Source organism: Salvelinus alpinus, chromosome 6, assembly GCF_045679555.1.
Source record: "Salvelinus alpinus chromosome 6, SLU_Salpinus.1, whole genome shotgun sequence".
In the NCBI taxonomy this organism is placed as follows: Eukaryota; Metazoa; Chordata; class Actinopteri; order Salmoniformes; family Salmonidae; genus Salvelinus; species Salvelinus alpinus.
In genome coordinates, this window is record NC_092091.1 from 32,972,263 (window position 1) to 32,993,529 (window position 21,267).

Sequence of the window (21,267 nt, forward strand, 5' to 3'; positions counted from 1 at the left end):
TGTATAAACGGAAGACTGACGCCACAAATGTGTTGTCAATGAGAAATACTGTCGGCTGCAAACGTGGTAAAAACAGTTAAGTGTGTGTAAATTTTGCATTTGTGGAATTATTTTTATGTGATATGAAAATAGTCTTATGTTTCTAGAACTGTATCGCCATTGAGAATCAATTCACATTTAGATGGAGTATTTGGCTGTTTTGTGCTTCCACAGCCAATTCACCTCTAACAGAACATGGCAGGTCCTTGGACTATTAGGAGTAACGTTAGGCTCCTTTAGTCCATTATTGGGCTTGTCTTGGTCATACCTCATCCTCTTTGTTCTCAAGGCTGCACTTGAGCTCCAGGATCTCGTTGCCCTTCTGACGTGACAGGGCCAGCAGCTCCTCACTCTTAGCCTTGAGCTCTCCGTTCAGCCAGGCCGTTTGGCCCTGCAACAGCTCCTTCTCCTGCTCCATACGCTTCTCACGGTACTGGAGGTAATAGGCACAACAGTGTGGATTACACATGTGATGTATTGGATCATTTTAACACCTTCCTTTAGAGCTGAGTCCTATTCAAGAGTTCACAAGTTACAGAACATTCAAATAAGCTCACCTTGATGTTGACCTCTGAGGATTCGAGCTCGTCCAGCTTGAGCTGCAGCCCCATCTTTGTGGTATTGACTTCTGACACTTTGTCATTGAGGCGCTGCAAGTCCTCTGATGATCAAATAAATCCCATAGACATTAAATGAATAATGTGTGTGTGTGTGTGTGTGTGTGTGTGTGTGTGTGTGTGTGTGTGTGTGTGTGTGTGTGTGTGTGTGTGTCCCTCCATATAAATTCATCCATACCACTCAGATAGTCCACTTCCTGAGATCTCCTCTCCAGTGTATGCACAAGCTCCCTCTTCTCTGACTCCAGTTCATCTTTGGCTTTTGAGAACTGGGCCTAGAATAAAAATGTGTACATCTATATTAAGCCCAAAAAGGTGTCAACACCAACTGTTAAAGAGATGACAAGATCATGAGTCTCACCTGTTCAGATGTAAACTTGTCTTGGTTGATTTCACAGTTTTTATTATTTTCCCGCACACTCTTGAGTTCTTCATCTATAGAAAAGAAGAGCAATTTCATTAAATGGTAGATTATCATCCCCCATTCTTTAGTCATGGTCAGTAAATAGCCATGCATGCATCACATACTAGTGTTTACATGTATGCCGTAGTCATTAAAGAGACTTTTGCTGGATCCTGTAACTAATTCCACTTACTGATCTTGGTGAACTCCTCTCGGAGTTTGTAGTGCTGTTCAGTCTGGGTCACAAACTGTTCCTGACTCTGCTCTAGACGCTGCACTTTCTCAAAGAACTGTTGTTCTGCAAGAGTGACAACAACACATGTCAACTTGGCTGCTCTCGTCTTGAAAGCTACATTATAAATCAAAGTACTTTTTCCTATTCCTGGAGAGCTACCGACCTGCAGGGTTTCGCTCACACCCCAATCTAGCGCACCTGATTCTAATAATGAGCTGGTTGATAAACTGAATCAGGTCAGTTACAACCGAGGTTAGAGTGAGAACCTACAGGACGGTAACGTTAGCGCTCCAGCAACAGGGTTGAAGACCCTGAGCTAACGTTACCCTACTCAGTCATTCATTCACCAGGTTACGCCAGACAGAACAGCTAATGCTAGCTAGTTACAGTAGCAAAGCAATTTAGACATGGTTGATAAACATTGTTGGAAAGCTATTTTTGAATCCATATCCCTCTGCCTTGAAAACTAGCTAGTAAACAGTTGTCGATGCTGCCGGTCAAGGCCATCCACGCGTTATCCTACTACGTAGTTAGCTGGGGCTGTACACATATAATGACCTCCTATTCGGCTATATCTTACCACTATCGACTCTAAATTGCTCCTGGTGTGCCTTGAGGAAATCTATTTCATATTGCAGATCAGAGAGGAGCTTTTCCAGTTTATTTTGAACAGCTTTCGGGAGTTTCGTTATCTCCGCGCGCTCCAGAGCTTGTAGTAGCACTGCAGACATTTTCCCCTCACAAAACACCTGGATCTGAGCAGGCGCAGTGACTACTTCTTCTCAGTGAGATACTTGGGGATATCTTTGACTATGTACATACGTACAGACTCAGTGAGCATAGTCATGCTATTGAGGAAGGCAGACCTGGATCAATATCATGCCAAATGTATTCACAAATGTAAATCTCCAATCCACAAATGTAAATCACTTTCCACACACCTTTTGATTTGTATTTGTAAATAGATATATTGCATTACAATTGTTTTATAACTGCAGATATGCATGTCATTTCCAAGGGCCTTAAGTAAAATGACAGCCATAATGATTTACACATAGGCGAGATATGAGAAACATGACCGATATGGAAAACCTACAACTCCATATTTGTCTACCATAGACGTCTCACTGATCTGTCTCACTAATCGTACTATTTGTGACGTGAGTTGAGTATATAGTATGCTTGTTGGTCATAGTATTGTTAGTATGACAAAAGTTCCCGGATGTCGTAGTAAATTCGCCAAAATACATGCAGAGGACTATTTCTGTACTTTAGGGCCCACAATGCAATTCTTCAGGAAATGGGCGTGGCGTCACATCGTTTTCAGATTTGAAGAAAATGGCGAAAAATATGCAGCTGTCCAAGTCCAACGATAGCGGATACAAATTCATTTTTTAAACTAATTATGACAAATGTTAAAAATGTTGAGCAATGTAATGAATAAATACTTTTCAAATAACTTACACGTTATGTTGGCTGACAATTTGTTACCTACGCTGACCTTACGAATCACATAGCATATCATTACAGCAGTATGTACCCTTTATGGTAGCAAGCTACCTAACGGTAGTTGGCTACTTATATATCACATTTGCCAGTATATTAACTATAGGCTAACTACATCAAACTTGCCAGTATATTAACTATAGGCTAACCAACTACCCAACGTGTATTGACTTGATTATTCCCGTCATTCTTAGCTAAATAGTATAGTCGGTGTGTGTTCTCAATGAACCTTCGGGTGCTTTCGAAAATTCGCTCTGGCTATCTACTCCGATTTCCGTGCACACTCGTCTGGGTGTAACGTTGTTACCAGAGGCAGAATAATGCATTTACGAGCGCTCAACACCGGTTGAATATGGCTGGGGTCAGTTAACGTTGGGAAAACGCGTAATTAAATTGTTGCCAGCGACACAGTAACATGGTCATAGTGGTACCTCTCATTTGTGTCTGGAAGTAACGTTAGCTTGGGTGCTTTGACTGCCGTTGTAACAAATATGTTAGTACGCTCAACTGAAAGGATACTGTTCGTTTACAGTATACTAATAGCATGTAGTATATACTCATTAAGTATTTAATATACATTATGTTAGTATGGGTATTTGAACACAGCTAAGAAGTAATCATGCGTAGAAAAAAGTTAACACGGTAGAAAACGGTTTGTAGATTTCTATAAATCGCTGGCAGCCTCTCGTTCGGCCATGTTGATTCCAGCCTTTCAAGACTAGAAATTAGCGAGGTAAAGACAGTTTTAAGTTGGATATTTCGCGCTTTCAAACCACTTGAGCCACAGACTCCAAATAAGTGTCATGATATTGGAAAAATTGCTCACAACATTGCACAGGTCTTATTTTCACGATTTTGACATTAACCCTTTTGACCCTTTATATTGTCAATTTTCATCTCACATGATTTCACATTAATTTTTCTAATTTTAAAATTTCAATAGCTCCTTGGTCATGTGACCTAGTGACTTCAAACAAGGTTCAGAATGTCCACTGACTACCTGTCTATGTTGCACACCCTTTAGTTTGTCAATTTTCCTCTCATATGATTTTACATAATTATTTTCTAAATTTAAGTGTGAGCATGCAGGCCTTCATTTTACATGGGCGTTAATTTATTTGTTTTGCTAACAAATGTTCCATCCTCGCAATAACAATCTTTCACATGGACACTGAAAAGATCCGCAAATGGCTGTATGTGGTATGGACCAAGGAAAGGAGAGGTGTTCGAACAGAGGTGCTTAAAGGAAGGCGCACAGGTAGGCCTCATGAAAAACAATGTTTCATATGCTCTTTTTAATCACAGTAATAGGCAGTGATTTGTCGGTCAGTGAGCTTGATAACGTGAAAGAATCATTTTCATAGCATCACTTTCATATACTGTACATTAAGACAAATCCTTCTACGTTGAATATTAGAACACAGTTTACATAACCTGATAATGACTTGATATTTGAGTGCATTCACAACAAGCCACCTGCAGACAACTTACAAAATGCAATAATGCATTTGAGGGTTTGTTTTTCTGATGAAAATAGTTATTTGATGCATGGCCTACTATTTCTAACTGGAAAAATAAATTCCCATGTCCTTTGTGAGTAAAATCCTTTTTCCAAAATTGATTTAGGTCCATTTTTGTGAAGAGGTATGAGGGTTGTGATATGGGTCATTTAATAGTAAAATCATTTAAGGGATCAATACATTTATATGTTGCTTCCCCAGTATCTGCATGAACCATCAAGCCAATTGTTTTTGGTTGACCCTGCTTGACAGAAAGAGAAGGAGGAATCGGAAAACACGCTGCATTCTAATTCAGGTCTTAGTTATTCCATTGTACTGGATCTAATACATATTAGCATTTTAAATACATTCATAAGTGTAATAATTTTTGATGACATACTGTGAAAAACTCTCTTGGCTGCTGGTTCTGTCACTTTCAGACATGCGCAGAACAGACTGAAATGGGAAGGGTAGCTCTTGACTTGAACCACAGGGGTTCTCTGTAAAGAGAGAGTAATCCAAAAGGCACAGACACACCCCTTGACTTTGAATTGGCACCCTTGACCTGTATGTATTCTCTCCTGATTGGCTCTGTGGTGCACAGTCTGGCAGTCTGGCTAAAGTGCCAGAGGTATGAGGAGAGACATCCTCCTTTGTATTTATGGGAACAAATATTTCCTAATACTTTGGATACTATTCTTGGACAGTTAGAAGACACAATGCATCAATGCAAAAAAAAAATACTGTCCATGAGTAACCTCAACCTTGTGGGTCTGTGGGTGTTTGGGCCAATAAAGTGCCAACTCAATTCTACCACTGACTAGTCTCTCATGCCCCTATGAACAGGGACACCGGGCAATAGTTTTTAATCTAAACCAGCCCTTTTTTACTGGAGTACACTAACCCCTAATTGGGGCTCTTTTCTTGACACAGTAGCAGTTTACCAGATAAGAAGTCCGAAGATCAAAAAGTAGATTGTTGTAAGGGTGTATTACGTCCTGTGCTGGTCCCATTTCCATATCCATTCTGGATTCTGAGTGGTAAAATCATAGCTGAAAAATGCCTCTATGTATGTGTATACACTTTCCGCCAAGACAGAAATGCCAAAGGGGGTGGTGTTGCAATCTACTGCAGAGACAGCCTGCAGAGTTCTGTCATGCTATCCAAGTCCGTGCCCAAATAGTTCGAGCTTCTACTTTTAAAAATGCACTTTTTCAGAAATAAGTCTCTCACTGTTGCTGCTGGTTACATACCCCCCTCAGGCCCCAGCTGCGCCCTGAACATCATATGTGAATTAATTGCCCCCCATTTATCTTCAGAGTTTGTACTGTTAGGTGACCTAAACTGGGATATGCTTAACACCCCGGCCGTCCTACAATCTAAGCTAGATGCCCTCAATCTCACCCAAATTATCATGGAACCTACCAGGTACAACCCCAAATCCGTAAACTCGGGCAGCCTCATAGATATCATCCTGACCAACCTGCCCTCTAAATACACCTCTGCTGTCTTCAACCAGGATCTCAGCGATCACTGCATCATTGCCTGCGTCCATAATGGGTCCGCGGTCAAACGATCACCCCTCATCACAGTCAAACACTCGCAAAAACACTTCAGCAAGCAAGCCTTTCTAAATCGACCTGGCCCGGGTATCCTGGAAAGATATTGATCTCATTCCGTCAGTAGAGGATGCCTGGTTATTCTTTAAAAGTGCTTTCCTCACAATCTTAAATAAGCATGCACCATTTGAAAAATTTAGAACCAGGAACAGATACAGTGGGGAGAACAAGTATTTGATACACTGCCGATTTTGCAGGTTTTCCTACTTACAAAGCATGTAGAGGTCTGTAATTTTTATCATAGGTACACTTCAACTGTGAGAGACGGAATCTAAAACAAAAATCCCGAAAATCACATTGTATGATTTTTAAGTAAATAATTAGCATTTTATTGCAAGACATAAGTATTTGATACATTAGAAAAGCAGAACTTAATATTTGGTACTGAATCCTTTGTTTGCAATTACAGAGATCATACGTTTCCTGTAGTTCTTGACCAGGTTTGCACACACTGCAGCAGGGATTTTGGCCCACTCCTCCATACAGACCTTCTCCAGATCCTTCAGGTTTCGGGGCTGTCGCTGGGCAATACGGACTTTCAGCTCCCTCCAAAGATTTTTTATTGGGTTCAGGTCTGGAGACTGGCTAGGCCACTCCAGGACCTTGAGATACTTCTTACGGAGCCACTCCTTAGTTGCCCTGGCTGTGTGTTTCGGGTCGTTGTCATGCTGGAAGACCCAGCCACGACCCATCATCAATGCTCTTACTGAGGGAAGGAGGTTGTTGGCTAAGATCTCGCAATACATGGCCCCATCCATCCTCCCCTCAATACGGTGCAGTCGTCCTGTCCCCTTTGCAGAAAAGCATCCCCAAAGAATGATGTTTCCACCTCCATGCTTCACGGTTGGGATGGTGTTCTTGGGGTTGTACTCATCCTTCTTCTTCCTCCAAACACGGCGAGTGGAGTTTAGACCAAAAAGCTCTATTTTTGAATCATCAGACCACATGACCTTCTCCCATTCCTCCTCTGGATCATCCAGATGGTCATTGACAAACTTCAGACGGGCCTGGACATGCGCCTGCTTGAGCAGGGGGACCTTGTGTGCGCTGCAGGATTTTAATCCATGACGGCGTAGTGTGTTACTAATGGTTTTCTTTGAGACTGTGGTCCCAGCTCTCTTCAGGTCATTGACCAGGTCCTGCCGTGTAGTTCTGGGCTGATCCCTCACCTTCCTCATGATCATTGATGCCCCACGAGGTGAGATCTTGCATGGAGCCCCAGACCGAGGGTGATTGACCATCATCTTGAACTTCTTCTATTTTCTTCTATTTTCTAATAATTGCGCCAACAGTTGTTGCCTTCTCACCAAGCTGCTTGCCTATTGTCCTGTAGCCCATCCCAGCCTTGTGCAGGTCTACAATTTTATCCTTGATGTCCTTACACAGCTCTCTGGTCTTGGCCATTGTGGAGAGGTTGGAGTCTGTTTGATTGAGTGTGTGGACAGGTGTCTTTTATACAGGTAACGAGTTCAAACAGGTGCAGTTAATACAGGTAATGAGTGGAGAACAGGAGGGCTTCTTAAAGAAAAACTAACAGGTCTGTGAGAGCCGGAATTCTTACTGGTTGGTAGGTGATCAAATACTTATGTCATGCAATAAAATGCAAATGAATTACTTAAAAATCATACAATGTGATTTTCGGGATTTTTGTTTTAGATTCCGTCTCTCACAGTTGAAGTGTACCTATGATAAAAATTACAGACCTCTACATGCTTTGTAAGTAGGAAAACCTGCAAAATCGGCAGTGTATCAAATACTTGTTCTCCCCACTGTATAGCCCTTGGTTCACTCCAGACCTGACTGCCCTTGACCAGCACAAAAATATCCTGTGGCGTACTGCATTAGCATCGAAAAGCTATGCAACTTTTCAGGGAAGTTAGGAACCAATATACACAGGCAGTTAGGAAAGCAAAGGCTAGCTTTTTCAAACAGAAATTTGCATCCTGTAGCACAAACTCCAAACATTTCTGGGACACTGTAAAGTTTATGGAGAATAAGAGCACCTCCCAGCTGCCCACTGCACTGATGCTGGGAAATACTGTCACCACCGATAAATCTACGATTATTGAGAATTTCAATAAGCATTTTTCTACGGCTGACCTTGCTTTCCACCTGGCTACCCCTACCCTGGTCAACAGCTCTGCACCCCCCACAGCAACTTGCCCAAGCCTCCCCCATTTCTCCTTCACCCAAATCCAGATACCTGATGTTCTGAAAGAGCTGCAAAATCTGGACCCCTACAAATCAGCTGGGCTAGACAATCTGGACCCTATCTTTCTAAAATTATCCGCCGCAATTGTTGCAACCCCTATTACTAGCCTGTGAAAGGGGTTCACCTAGGGGTCATGATAGGGGCTGTACCAAATGTTTCATATACTATAATAATTGATTATGCTTATGTTGTATTAATAGAAGGGGAGGGATTATAAGACCCCTCCATCCTTACATTTATAGGGTCCTAGACTACAGATTAACAATATATATACATTATGAGGTTTAATATTGTTCCACAGTACTTTTCTAGTCTCTCTGCCTCTAATGGAGAAACTGTCTGAGAAATGTGTGACTGTGAAGACAGAACTCTGCAGGGGAGTGTAAGAGATAAGAGATTAGTCAGACATTCCACTATAAATCAACTTGGACATTTACTGCTAAGCTTTTAGATAGCTACATAAACAAGAGTTTTAGTGTTGATTAGGCATGGTTTTGGTCTCATGAGTAGAAGATAATGACATGGAGAGTGACATCATTAGGGCTGGACTTCGGGTTTAATAAAATAACTTGGGACCTTTTCTTTTATGCAGAATTTACTCGGAAACATGCGTATGTTCCTGTTGTCAACTTCTGTTTGCAATTGCATTAATAAAGATTTTTGAATTATTTAATTAAAGATATTGTCAGAATGCTAATTTCACCAATGAGCCAATGATTGACAACGAACAAGGAAACGAACCCCAAAACCTGTTCAACTTCTCTTTCATTTCGTCTGAGACCCCCAAAGATTGGAAAGCTGCTGCGGTCATCCCCCTCTTCAAAGGGGGAGATACTCTAGACCCAAACTGTTACAGACCTACAGTGGGGCAAGTATTTAGTCAGCCACCAATTGTGCAAGTTCTCCCACTTAAAAAGATGAGAGAGGCCTGTAATTTTCATCATAGGTACACTTCAACTATGACAGACAAAATGAGAGAAAAAAATCCAGAAAATCACATTGTAGGATTTTAAATGAATTTATTTGCAAATTATGGTGGAAAATAAGTTCCAAAATAAGTTCATACTCGTCGCCAAACCCACTGGCTCCAGGTCATCTATAAGTCCTTGCTAGGTAAAACCCCGCCTTATCTCAGCTCACGGGTCACCATAGCAGCACCCACCCGTAGCACGCGCTCCAGCAGGTATATTTCACTGGTCACCCCCAAAGCCAATTCCTCATTTGGCCGCTTTTCCTTCCAGTTCTCTGCTGCCAATGACTGGAACGAATTGCAAAAATCACTGGAGCTGGAGACTCATATCTCCCTCACTATCTTTAAGCATCAACTATCAGAGCAGTTTACATATCATTGCACCTGTACATAGCCCATTTGCAAATAGCCCATCCAACTACCTCATCCCCATTTTGTTATTTATTTATTTTTGCTACTTTGCACCCCAGTATCTCTACTTGCACATTCATCTTCTGCACATCTTTCACTCCAGTGTTTATTTGCGAAATTGTAATTATTTCCCCACTACGGCCTATTTATTGCCTTACCTCCCTAATCTTACTTCATTTGCAAACACTGTATATAGACTTTTCTATTGTGTTATTGACTGTACATTTGTTTATTCCATGTGTAACTCTGTGTTGTTGTATGTGTCACACTGGTTTGCTTTATCTTGGCCAGGTTGCAGTTGTAAATGAGAACTTGTTGTCAACTGGCCTACCTGGTTAAATAAAGGTGGAATAAAAAACACTGTAAAAAAAAAAATACTCTGTGGGAATGTCTTATGTTCGTCCTACACGTAGTGTTGGTACATGGAATATTCCTCAACTGCATATATCATAAATTGCTATTGCAAATAGAAGTATTATGTTCAACAACTGACATTTTCAGATATTATTTTGACAAACACACTTTGGTGCTTCCAATTCATTCTCTATTGTCATAGATTTGGTGGGCACTGTCATCTGTGATGTTTGTGATATGACTTTCTGTAAGCATGTACTGATGAAACTGTCACTTAATATTTTCTTTCTTAAAGTCTACAAACGCTCTACATTTATTCACTCTGTGATAGGGTTGGATCCTATATGCTACTTTTATTATTGTCCTGTAAATGGTTCAGTGCCTATCATTTAGACTGTGTGTAGAATGGGACATAGAGGAAATTACCTCTACTACTAAATTAATACTAGATTATAGTGATAAGGAAAACAGCATACATATTTGGCCTGTGTATTCATTTGCCTATAACTAATCAGAATTCCATTATGTTTACATAAAAAAAGAGAGTACTTCAAAATGAGAAGATCCTGCCATGGAAAAGACAACTGGGTGTACATAAAGTGGAAAGGAGGGGAAATATCTCACACCATGCAGCAGGACACCTTCAGCTGCGGGGTCTTTGTAATGCAGGTTTGATAGTTATATTTTCAATAATGAATGGTTAGCTTTTATGTGACAATTTGTTCAAAAACTCTATTTTATTTTTTAGTGTAGATGGCCTGTAAAGCTTACAGATTTTAGTCTAATAGCATGAGATGAAAGTAGACAAACATCAGAGTGTGCGATATGAAGGCATAGTCAGTGGACATTCTGAACCTTGTTTGAGTCAAATAGGTCACATGACCAAGGAGCTATTGAAGTTCAAAAATGTAAATAAATAATTTTGCGAGATATAGTGCGAGATGTAAATTGACAAAAATAAAATGTGTGCAAAAGCTAGAACCAGTTTTGAAAGTTTTAGGAGTAATGGTTAAATAGCTATTGAAATTTGAAAAATGTGATTTGTCACTATGTTGACGGTCCCTAACTGCTGTTGGGGGTAAGAAAAACTACAGGCGAATATCCATCGAATATCCAACCTGAAACTGTCTTTACCTTGGTGCAGAAATTATAGTATGGTAACCATAATATGTTAACCATATGTGTAACCATAGTATGTATGTCCAGCGTAAATAATCGAAGTCCAAAATTAATCTATATTTGCAACACTATTGCTTTGTACACTCGTTCATCACCCAAATAGTTGAATTAGCTGGCCAGTGTGATAGCACCACTAAATGTGAAGGATATGTCATACATTGTAAATGATTATAATCCATCCTCTGTTTCATATTGCCCAGACAATGAGCATTAATTAAGGAGACATAAATATCCCTGAGGCCTCTAACCGTTTCCCCAGGAAAGGCATGCAAAAGGTAGACGGGAGGTGTAGGATATGGGATCAGACTTCGTAATAGTATTGCTTCCGTCCCTCTTCTCGTCCTCTGCACACATCCACAACAGTCACCCCCGAAGCATCGTTACACACCACTCCACAAAAGAAGTGGCCTTTTCAGAGCAAGGGAAACAACTTTTTTTTCTTTTGCAAAAGTTGTATTGTTACATTTCCTTTAAAAACAGCTCATTTCTGTACAACATTTATACACATAAAAACAGTATTTGAAATATTACATTTAAATTTGATCAAAAGTACATGTTGCTCATTTAAAAACAATAGAAACAACCATGAATAAAATTACTTTTTCTTGTAAAACATCAAGTTGTAAATGCCATTTAAAGTGTGTACGAATGATTTAACAAAAGTAAAACATTTTTAAGACATGTTAAAAAGTCACTTTGTTAAAAAGCTGAATTCGGTCCTTTGTACAGGAAGTCCTTATCAAACTCGCCTCCTCCTGCTCTTCCGAATCAATAACCGTCGAGTCCTTTGGGGCCCAGAGGAGATCCTTCCCCTAGGCGCCGCAGCGCTGTCAGGCCGTGGCTGCCAGGACCTTGGGTGTTCTGGGGGACCCTTCGCTTGGGGTTGAGGCCCCCTTTCTTCTGTACCACCCCAGAGCTTCTGTGGCTACCATGGCCACTGCCTGGGGGGGGTGGTCTCTACTCGTTTCGACAACCAGCAGGTTGCGGGAGGACCACAATGCATCCATCAGACACGTGAGGGTAGACCAGAGCTTGGTGAAGGCCTTCGATGGAATAGGCCTTCGGCCCACCCCATACAGCACAAGCTGGGGTGTTAGGTCCTCCCCTGCTGGCAGACACGGGGAGATCAGGGGGCCTGCTTCCTTCCACAGCTCCCTGGCGGCTCTGCACTCCCAGAACAAGTGTCCCACCGACTCATCTTGGCCGCAGCCTGGTCGAGGGCACGCGGGTGTCCTCGCCATGCCCCGGGAGTGCATAACGGCCCTGATCGGGAGGATGGGCGGCCATCCAGGACAGGTCCCGGTGCCGGTTCAGCTACTTCAAGGTCTCAGAGTGAGTGACGTCACCGATTGAAACGCTATTAGCGTTATTAGCACGCACAGCTAACTAGCTAGTCATTTCCCACCGGTTACACTCACCCACTTTGACAGCCTCCTTTTCTGCAGCAACCAGTGATCCTAATCAACAGCATCAATGGGATCAACTTTTATGGGATCAACTTTTTTTCTAGGACTACAAATCGATTTCTACGCGTGATAACTGTTTGTCTTTATGGCAGTCATTTTACTTAAGGCCCTTGGAAATGACCTGAATATCTGCAATTCTAAAAAAGATTCTAATGCAATATATCGATTTACAAATACAAATCAAAAGGTGTTTGTGGATAGTGAATTGCATTTGTGAATAGTGATTTACATTTGTGGAAAGTGATTTACATTTGTGGTAAGTGATTTACATTTGTGAATACATTTGGCATGATTTTGATCCAATAACTTATCCCCATAAAAATAACCACCCGAGGGAGTTCCATAACTTCCATTTCAAATTTCCAGAGACCCAAGAACTGAGCATGCATAAAGCACTTGGCTTGATACGTGTTAAGCAGTCAACATTCGGAATGCAGTTTAAAATACCTCCGAGCAGATTCATGTAATGCGCTCTAATGCGTCTAAAGTTGTTTGCCAGTGCTTTGTCTCCATTATTTTTTGATGTGCATCAGTTCTAGAGTATGAATATGTTTTATGGAAAAAGGTTTTCCTCTCGCTCACGTGACTCTGCCGATAACTGTATAGTGAGCTCACAACACACACAAAATCAAATCAAATTGTATTTGTCAGATGTGCCGAATACAACAGGTGTAGTAGACCTTACAGTGAAATGCTTACTTACAAGCCCTTAACCAACAATGCAGTTAATAAACAAAGTATTTACTAAATAAACTGAAGTAAACAATAAAAAATAAAAAATAAATAGAAAAATAACAAATAATTAAAGAGAAACAATAAAATAACAGTAACGAGGCTATATACAGGGGGAACCAGAACAGAATGTGCGGGGGCACAGGTTAGTCGAGGCAATTGAGGTAATATGTACATGTAGGTAGAGGTAAAGTGACTATGCATAGATTACAAAAAGAGAGTAGCAGCAGTGTAAAAATGGACTGCAAATAGTCCGGGTAGCTATTTGGTTAGCTGTTCAGGAGTCTTATGGCTTGGGGGTAGAAGCTGTTAAGAAGTCTTTGGACCGAGACTTGGCGCTCCTGTACCGCTTGCCGTGCGGTAGCAGAGAGAACAGTCTATGACGAGGGTGGCTGGAGTCTTTGGCAATTCTTTGGGCCTTCCTCTGACACCGCCTGGTATAGAGGTCCTGGATAGCAGGAAGCTTGGCCCCATGGATGTACTGGGCCGTACGCACTACCCTCTGTAGTGCCTTGCGGTCGGAGACCAAGCAGTTGCCATACCAGGCGGTGATGCAACCAGTCAGGATGCTCTCGATGGTGCAGCTGTAGAATTTTTTGAGGATCCATGCCAAATCTTTTCAGTCTCCTGAGGGGGAATAGGCTTTGTCGTGCCCTCTTCACAACTGTCTTGGTGTGTTTGGACCATGACAGTTCGTTGGTTATGTGGACCGGCCCTGTCAGTGACAATGGGGGGCGTGCTCAGCCATCCTTTTTCTGTAGTCCACGATAATCTCCTTTGTCTTGATCACGTTGAGGGAGAGGTTGTTTCCCTGGCACCACACGGCCAGGTCTCTGACCTCCTCCCTATAGGCTGTCTCATCGTTGTCGGTGATCAGGCCTACCACTGTTGCGTCGTCGGGCAAACTTAATGATGGTGTTGGAGTCGTGATTGGCCATGCAGTCATGGGCGAACAAGGAGTACAGGAGGGGATTGAGCACGCACCCCAGAGGGGCCCCCGTGTTGAGGATCAGCGTGGCAGATGTGTTGTTACCTACCCTTACCACCTGGGGGTGGCCCGTCAGGAAGTCCAGGATCCAGTTGCAGAGGGAGGTGTTTAGTCCCAAGGTCCTTAGCTTAATGATGAGCTTTAAGGGCACTGTTGAATGCTGAGTTGTAGTCAATGAATAGCATTCTCACGTAGGTGTTCCTTTTGTCCAGGTGGGAAAGGGCAGTGTGGAGTGCAATAGAGATTGCATCATCTGTGGATCTGTTTGGAAGGTATGCAAATTGGAGTGGGTCTATGGTTTCTGGGATGATGGTGTTGATGTGAACCATGACCAACCTTTCAAAGCACTTCATGGCTACAGACATGCATACAAGAAGTATACATTGCATTTACATTGCAGCCACCATCACAAATAGCACCAAAGCAGCCAGAATAATTACAGAGAGCAACGTGAAATACATAAATACTCATCATAAAACATTTATGAAAAATACATGGTGTACAGCAAATGAAAGATAAACATCTTGTGAATCCAGCCAATATTTCAGATTTTTTAAGTGTTTTACAGCGAAAACACAATATATATTTCTATTAGCTCACTACAGTAGCCAAACACACAACGCAATTTACTCCCCGCCAAAATAGCTTGCACAAAACTGACAAAATAGAGATAAAATGAATCACTAACCTTGAACAACTTCATCAGATGACAGTCTTATAACATCATGTTATGCAATACATTTATGTTTTGTTTGAAAATGTGCATATTTAGAGCTGCAAATCGTGGTTATACATTGTGAATACGTAGCAACAATTCACCAGAATGTCCGGAGATATTTTGGACACTCACCTAATCTGACCAAAGAACTCATCATAAACTTTACATAAAAATACTTGTTGTATGGCAAATGAAAGATACACTGGTTCTTAATGCAACCGCTGTGTTAGATTTTTTTAAATAACTTTACCACAACATACAGTATGCGTTATTGTGAGACAGCTCTCACCTATTCTCCGCCGTTTTGGAGTCAACATATTACACAGAAATATGAAATAACATCATAAATGTTGTCTTACTTTTGCTGTTCTTCCATCAGAATGTTGTGCAAGGAGTCCTAGGTCCAGAATAAATCGTTGTTTGGTTTTAGAATGTCAATTTCTTCTGTCGAATTAGCAACTTTGGCTAGCCATCATCTCTTAGCGCATGGAACGAAAAATTCCAAAATTCCCAATAAACGTTGAATAAACTGATCAAAATCGGTTGAAAAATCCTACTTTATGATGTTTTTCTCATATGTATCAAATAAAATCAGAGCCGGGGCAATTCGCCGTGTATACCAAACGCTTTTCAGAAGACAATGTGAGGTTCCCCCGCACGCCGTGGAAAACTGACAAAAGAGCTGACCTGCCACTCCAAAAGCTCTTATTCGGCCTCAGATCAAGCTAGACACCCCATTCAACCTTCCACTGCCTGTTGACATCTAGTGGAAGGCGTATGAAGTGCATACAGATCGATAAATAAAAGCCAGTTGAATAGGCAGGCCCTGACACAGAGCCTCGTTTTCAGATTTTTCACTTCCTGTATGGAAGTTTGCTGCCAAATGAGTTCTGTTTTACTCACAGATATAATTCAAACAGTTTTAGAAACTTCAGAGTGTTTTCTATCCAATAGTAATAATAATATGCATATTGTATGATCTAGAACAGAGTACGAGGCCGTTTAATTTGGGCACGATTTTTTCCAAAGTGAAAACAGCGCCCCCCTATTGACAAGAAGAAGCGAGGGAAGGTCAAGAAGGTGAGGTCTGGCTACACCTCTAAATAACATGAGAGTTCCAGATGGAATAGCATCAAAGACTATGGCGAACTCTCTAGGTGTTACAGGGATTGTAACGAGATAAAAATTCCTCAGAATTGAGTAACAATCCTTCTGCATTAAAAAGTTGACTCACCAGTAGGATATGATTATTGAACCAGTTCTTAAAAAATAAAGACTTGTTTCTATACAAAATGTCCTTATTGTTCCAAATGAAATACCTATGCGGGAAAAATTATGTTTATATATTAACGACCACGCTAAGAATACTTGTCTATGAAAATCTTATCAATGTTATAGTTACAAAGTAACATAAAATTGAGGCCACCAAAACAGGAGAAGATATGAGGGATGAAATTCCAAATTGAAGTAGGATTCTTTAAAAATGTTTAGCCCAATTTATCTTAAAAGTATTATTCAAAGTAGGAAAATATCAAAAATTGAGACCACCATATTCATATGAGTTCATAACGACAGATTTCCTAATATAATGTGTCGGTTTTTCCAAATTAAGTTGAAAAGCACCTGGTCAACCGCTTGACCTATTTTGTTGTCAAGATATAGGGACTGGGCTGCATAAGTAAGTCTGGAGATACCTTCAGCTTTAGAAAGCAATACTCAACCTTTCAAGGATAAATCCCTCTGCAACCAATGGTTCAACTTCTTTTTGGTTTTTTCAATAATAGATATAAAATTTTATGAGCATCTTTCCTGTTGATCCTTAGATATGGTAATCCCAAGGTATATTATTTTTTCCTTGCCTGGAATATTGCATCTAGAGGGTATCACACAGTCTTTAACAGCAAACAATTCACACTTATTAAGGTTTAGGCAAAGACCAGATGCTTTGGAAAATATATTTATCACACCGACTGCTCCAGGAATCTGGTCAGCATCTTTCAAAAAGAGGGTTGTGTCATCTGCAAGTTGACTTATGATAATATCTCTGTCAGCAATAGAGATCCCTTTTATATCACTGGATTTAACAGAACTTGTAAGAAGTTGGGTTGCAAGCAGGAAGAGGTAAGGCGAAATTGGGCAACCTTGCCTAATTCCTCATTTCAAATCAAATCTAGGAGAAGTGCCATGCTTTAATTTAATTGAACTGTTCCCATTCATATAAAGAGTTTTAATAGTACTACAAAATAATTCCCCAAAACCAAATTATTCAAGGGAGAGAAATAGAAACTCATGTTCCACTGTATCGAAGGCTTTATAAAAGTCTAAGAAGACAATAAAACTATCTTCAAAGATTAAATCAGAATAGTGAATAAGGTCTAACACCAGTCAGATATTATTAGATACAGTGAGGGAAAAAAGTATTTGATCCCCTGCTGATTTTGTACGTTTGCCCACTGAGAAAGAAATTATCAGTCTATAATTTTAATGGTAGGTTTATTTGAACAGTGAGAGACAGAATAACAACAAAAATATCCAGAAAAATGCATGTCAAAAATGTTATAAATTGATTTGCATTTTAATGAGGGAAATAAGTATTTGACCCCTTCTCAATCAAAAAGATTTCTGGCTCCCAGGTGTCTTTCATACAGGTAACGAACGGAGACTAGGAGCACACTCTTTAAGGGCGTGCTCCTAATCTCAGTTTCTTACCTGTATAAAAGATACCTGTCCACAGAAGCAATCAATCAATCAGATTCCAAACTCTCCACCATGGCCAAGACCAAAGAGCTCTCCAAGGATGTCAGGGACAAGATTGTAGACCTACACAAGGCTGGAATGGGCTACAAGACCATCGCCAAGCAGCTTGGTGAGAAGGTGACAACAGTTTCTGTGATTATTCGTAAATGGAAGAAACACAAAAGAACTGTCAATCTCCCTCAGCCTGGGGCTCCATGCAAGATCTCACCTCGTGGAGTTGCAATGATCATGAGAACGGTGAGGAATCAGCCCAGAACTACACAGGAGGATCTTGTCAATGATCTCAAGGCAGCTGGGACCATAGTCATCAAGAAAACAATTGGTAACACACTATGCCGTGAAGGACTGAAATCCTGCAGCACCCGCAAGGTCCCCCTGCTCAAGAAAGCACATATACATGCCCGTCTGAAGTTTGCCAATGAACATCTGAATGATTCAGAGGACAACTGGGTGAACGTGTTGTGGTCAGATGAGACCAAAATGGAGTTCTTTGGCATCAACCCAACTTGCCGTGTTTGGAGGAGGAGGAATGCTGCCTATGACCCCAAGAAACCATCCCCACCGTCAAACATGGAGGTGGAAACATTATGCTTTGGGGGTGTTTTTCTGCTAAAGGGACAGGACAACTTCACCGCATCAAAGGGACGATGGACGGGGCCATGTACCGTCAAATATTGGGTGAAAACCTCCTTCCCTCAGCCAGGGTATTGAAAATGGGTCGTGGATGGGTATTCCAGCATGACAATGACCCAAAACACACGGCCAAGGCAACAAAGGAGTGGCTCAAGAAGAAGCACATTAAGGTCCTGGAGTGGCCTAGCCAGTCTCCAGACCTTAATCCCATAGAAAATCTGTGGAGGGAGCTGAAGGTTCGAGTTGCCAAACGTCAGCCTCGAAACCTTAATGACTTGAAGAAGATCTGCAAAGAGGAGTGGGACAAAATCCCTCCTGAGATGTGTGCAAACCTGGTGGCCAACTACAAGAAACGTCTGACCTCTGTGATTGCCAACAAGGGTTTTGCCACCAAGTACTAAGTCATGTTTTGCAGAGGGGTCAAATACTTATTTCCCTCATTAAAATGCAAATCAATTCATAACATTTTTGACATGCGTTTTTCTGGATTTTTTTGTTGATATTCTGTCTCTCACTGTTCAAATAAACCTACCATTAAAATTATAGACTGATCATTTCTTTGTCAGTGGGCAAACGTACAAAATCAGCAGGGGATCAAATACTTTTTTCCCTCACTGTATATGTCTATTCCTCATGATGCCAGATTGGGTCTCTTCTATAATTGAGTCCAATATTGCCTTCATTCTTTTTGCAAATATAGAGGTAAATATTTTGTAGTCATTATTGAGCAGACAGATTGGACGCCAATTATCAAGTGGAAGCAAGTCTTTCTTGGGCTTAGGTATTAATGTAATCAGACCTTGAATCAAACTGGGAGGGAGAGCATTATTTACAATGCTTTCAGAAAAGACCTCTAACAAGTGAGGCCAACTGTTGAGAAAAAGTTTTGTAAAACTCAGCAGACATACCATCAGTCCCAGGAGACTTATTATTTTTAAGGTGTTCAATAGAATAAATGTCTCTTCAACTATAATAGGGTCATCACATTGTTCCCTCTCAGCCTCCCCCCCAGAGAGTCAAAGAAAAGAGTTGAGGAAACCTCACAATACTTAGAACTATATAAATTCCTGTATAAATTGCAACTAAAGTTAGAGATTCATTTGGGATCTTCTGTGATGAGACCATTAATATTTAATTGTTGAATTGTATTATTTTTAGAGTGGAATTTTTCCAACCTGAAAAAATAAGATTAATTTTGTTCACCCTCCTCTAGCCACTTCTTCCTAGATCTGACAAAAGCTCCCTCTGCTTTCAGTTTATACATATCATCCAACTTGTTTTGGAGCTCAAACAGAACAGATTTGTCCTCCTCTTAGAGACTTTCAACAGGCTTTTGAACAAGACAGGTGATCTTTGTAATTACACTTTCTTCTTCAGCTCTCCTTGTCTTGGCAAGAATACTCCAATATCTTCTTAAATATTTTCCAACCTCATATTTAAAAAGCTCCCAGTTATTACTGTATGAATTGTCATGTATAGCTTTGTTCCAAAAGTGTGTAATTAAATTGTTTATCTCCATCTTGACCAACTCATGTTTTAATATAGAGATATTAAGCTTCCAGTAGAATGCTCTGCCAAGGTCATTATCAGTGATAAAGTTTAATGTCAATATAAATAGCTCTATGATCAGTAAGGGGGGTGGCAAGGATGTTAACAGAAATACCCTGTTTATCAAAACATTTAGACACCAGCCAAAATCTATGCGTGATTGTCTGGAGCATGCCTTATTACTCCATGTGAAAGACTTGTCATTAGGAAACTTTACTCTCCATTGCAATACATAATTCTCCAGACCTTCAAGGGAGGCGTGACAGTGATGTGATTTTGGAGGTATGGCAACGCGAGACTACTACTAAGCCAACATATGGAATTGTTTTAATATGGTTCTACCAATGATAATTCGATTTTTAGGATCCCTGTAGGTATAAAAAAAACAATATTTGATGAAACATTGAATTTGGCCTTACTGCTATTAGCCAATTTAACAAGATTCATACATGGGAAAACCAGTCAAAAAATGTTATCAAAACAATGTTTTTAAGTGTCTGTCCTATATCTGAGATGTTTTTGAAATAAAAACGTTTTTTTACTGTGAAATTACCTTTGACTTGGAAATGCCCTATTCACTGCCATACATTTTTCAGCCGGGTACCGGGTTACCTTCAGACGAGTCCTGTGACACTTGGGGGGGGGGGGTTGTACCCCCTTTCCATAGATCAGTCATATTAACTTGTATGCCAAACCGTTCGCACACTACAGACGTCTTCGTGTGTAGACCGCTTTTCAAGGTCTGACAGACACCTCAGATGTGGAAGGCTGAAATCGCCATATTGCGATGCAGCCCATGCAAAAAACATATCTCTAGCTTTAACAGAAGACTGATGGGGATTTTTCTATTATGCCAGAAGAGCATTTAAATAAAAATATTTTCTCAAGCCCAGCTCAAGTGAACCCTTGATATGAGGCCTGAGGAAATTAATTACCTCTTCAGCCTAATAGTAAGTCTGCCAGTGCTTCTATGCAGTGTCATCCATGTTCAAATGGTAGATGAGCCCTATCTAGAAGTAGTACTCCAAATGTCCAATGAAGGGCACTATTCTTTTATAAGATTTTACTCAGACCCATCACATTTTGGGAATAGTGTCTTGTGAAGGCCAGTGTGGATGCAGGTTTTTGTTCCAGTTTGTAGTCGACTACGGAACTTAAAAGCTAAATTACATGGTTGGGGAGCTAAACAGTCTGTCCTCAGAATTCACGCAATCGGCCCTTAAAAGTTACATTTCTTAATTCTACTATACTCAGGAACCAGTGCACCATTAAACAGCATTGGATATATCAATATCCAGACTACCCAAAAAAAGAATTCAGGAAAAAGTCCCGACTCTTATTTTACCTTTGCCACACAATTGCACCTTTATCTGCGAATTTA

At 40.7% G+C, this 21,267-nt stretch overlaps 1 protein-coding gene across 7 annotated transcripts in view; it reads right to left on the reverse strand.

The window, feature by feature from the left end:
* The window catches only part of LOC139578602 (nucleoprotein TPR-like), a 47,743-nt gene extending 45,691 nt beyond the window's left edge, over positions 1 to 2,052 (reverse strand). For all 7 annotated transcript variants that reach the window (XR_011675575.1, XM_071406433.1, XM_071406436.1 and 4 more), the window contains exons 1-6: positions 1,875 to 2,052; positions 1,253 to 1,357; positions 1,018 to 1,091; positions 835 to 931; positions 597 to 700; positions 308 to 472 (exon numbers count right to left, since the gene is read on the reverse strand). Coding sequence is in view for 6 of the 7 variants with exons in the window: in XM_071406433.1 (XP_071262534.1) it covers positions 308 to 472; positions 597 to 700; positions 835 to 931; positions 1,018 to 1,091; positions 1,253 to 1,357; positions 1,875 to 2,025 (696 nt within the window). In the remaining variant the exon portion in view is untranslated. The remainder of the gene's footprint in view (positions 1 to 307; positions 473 to 596; positions 701 to 834; positions 932 to 1,017; positions 1,092 to 1,252; positions 1,358 to 1,874) is intronic.
* Positions 2,053 to 21,267: the final 19,215 nt, after the last annotated feature.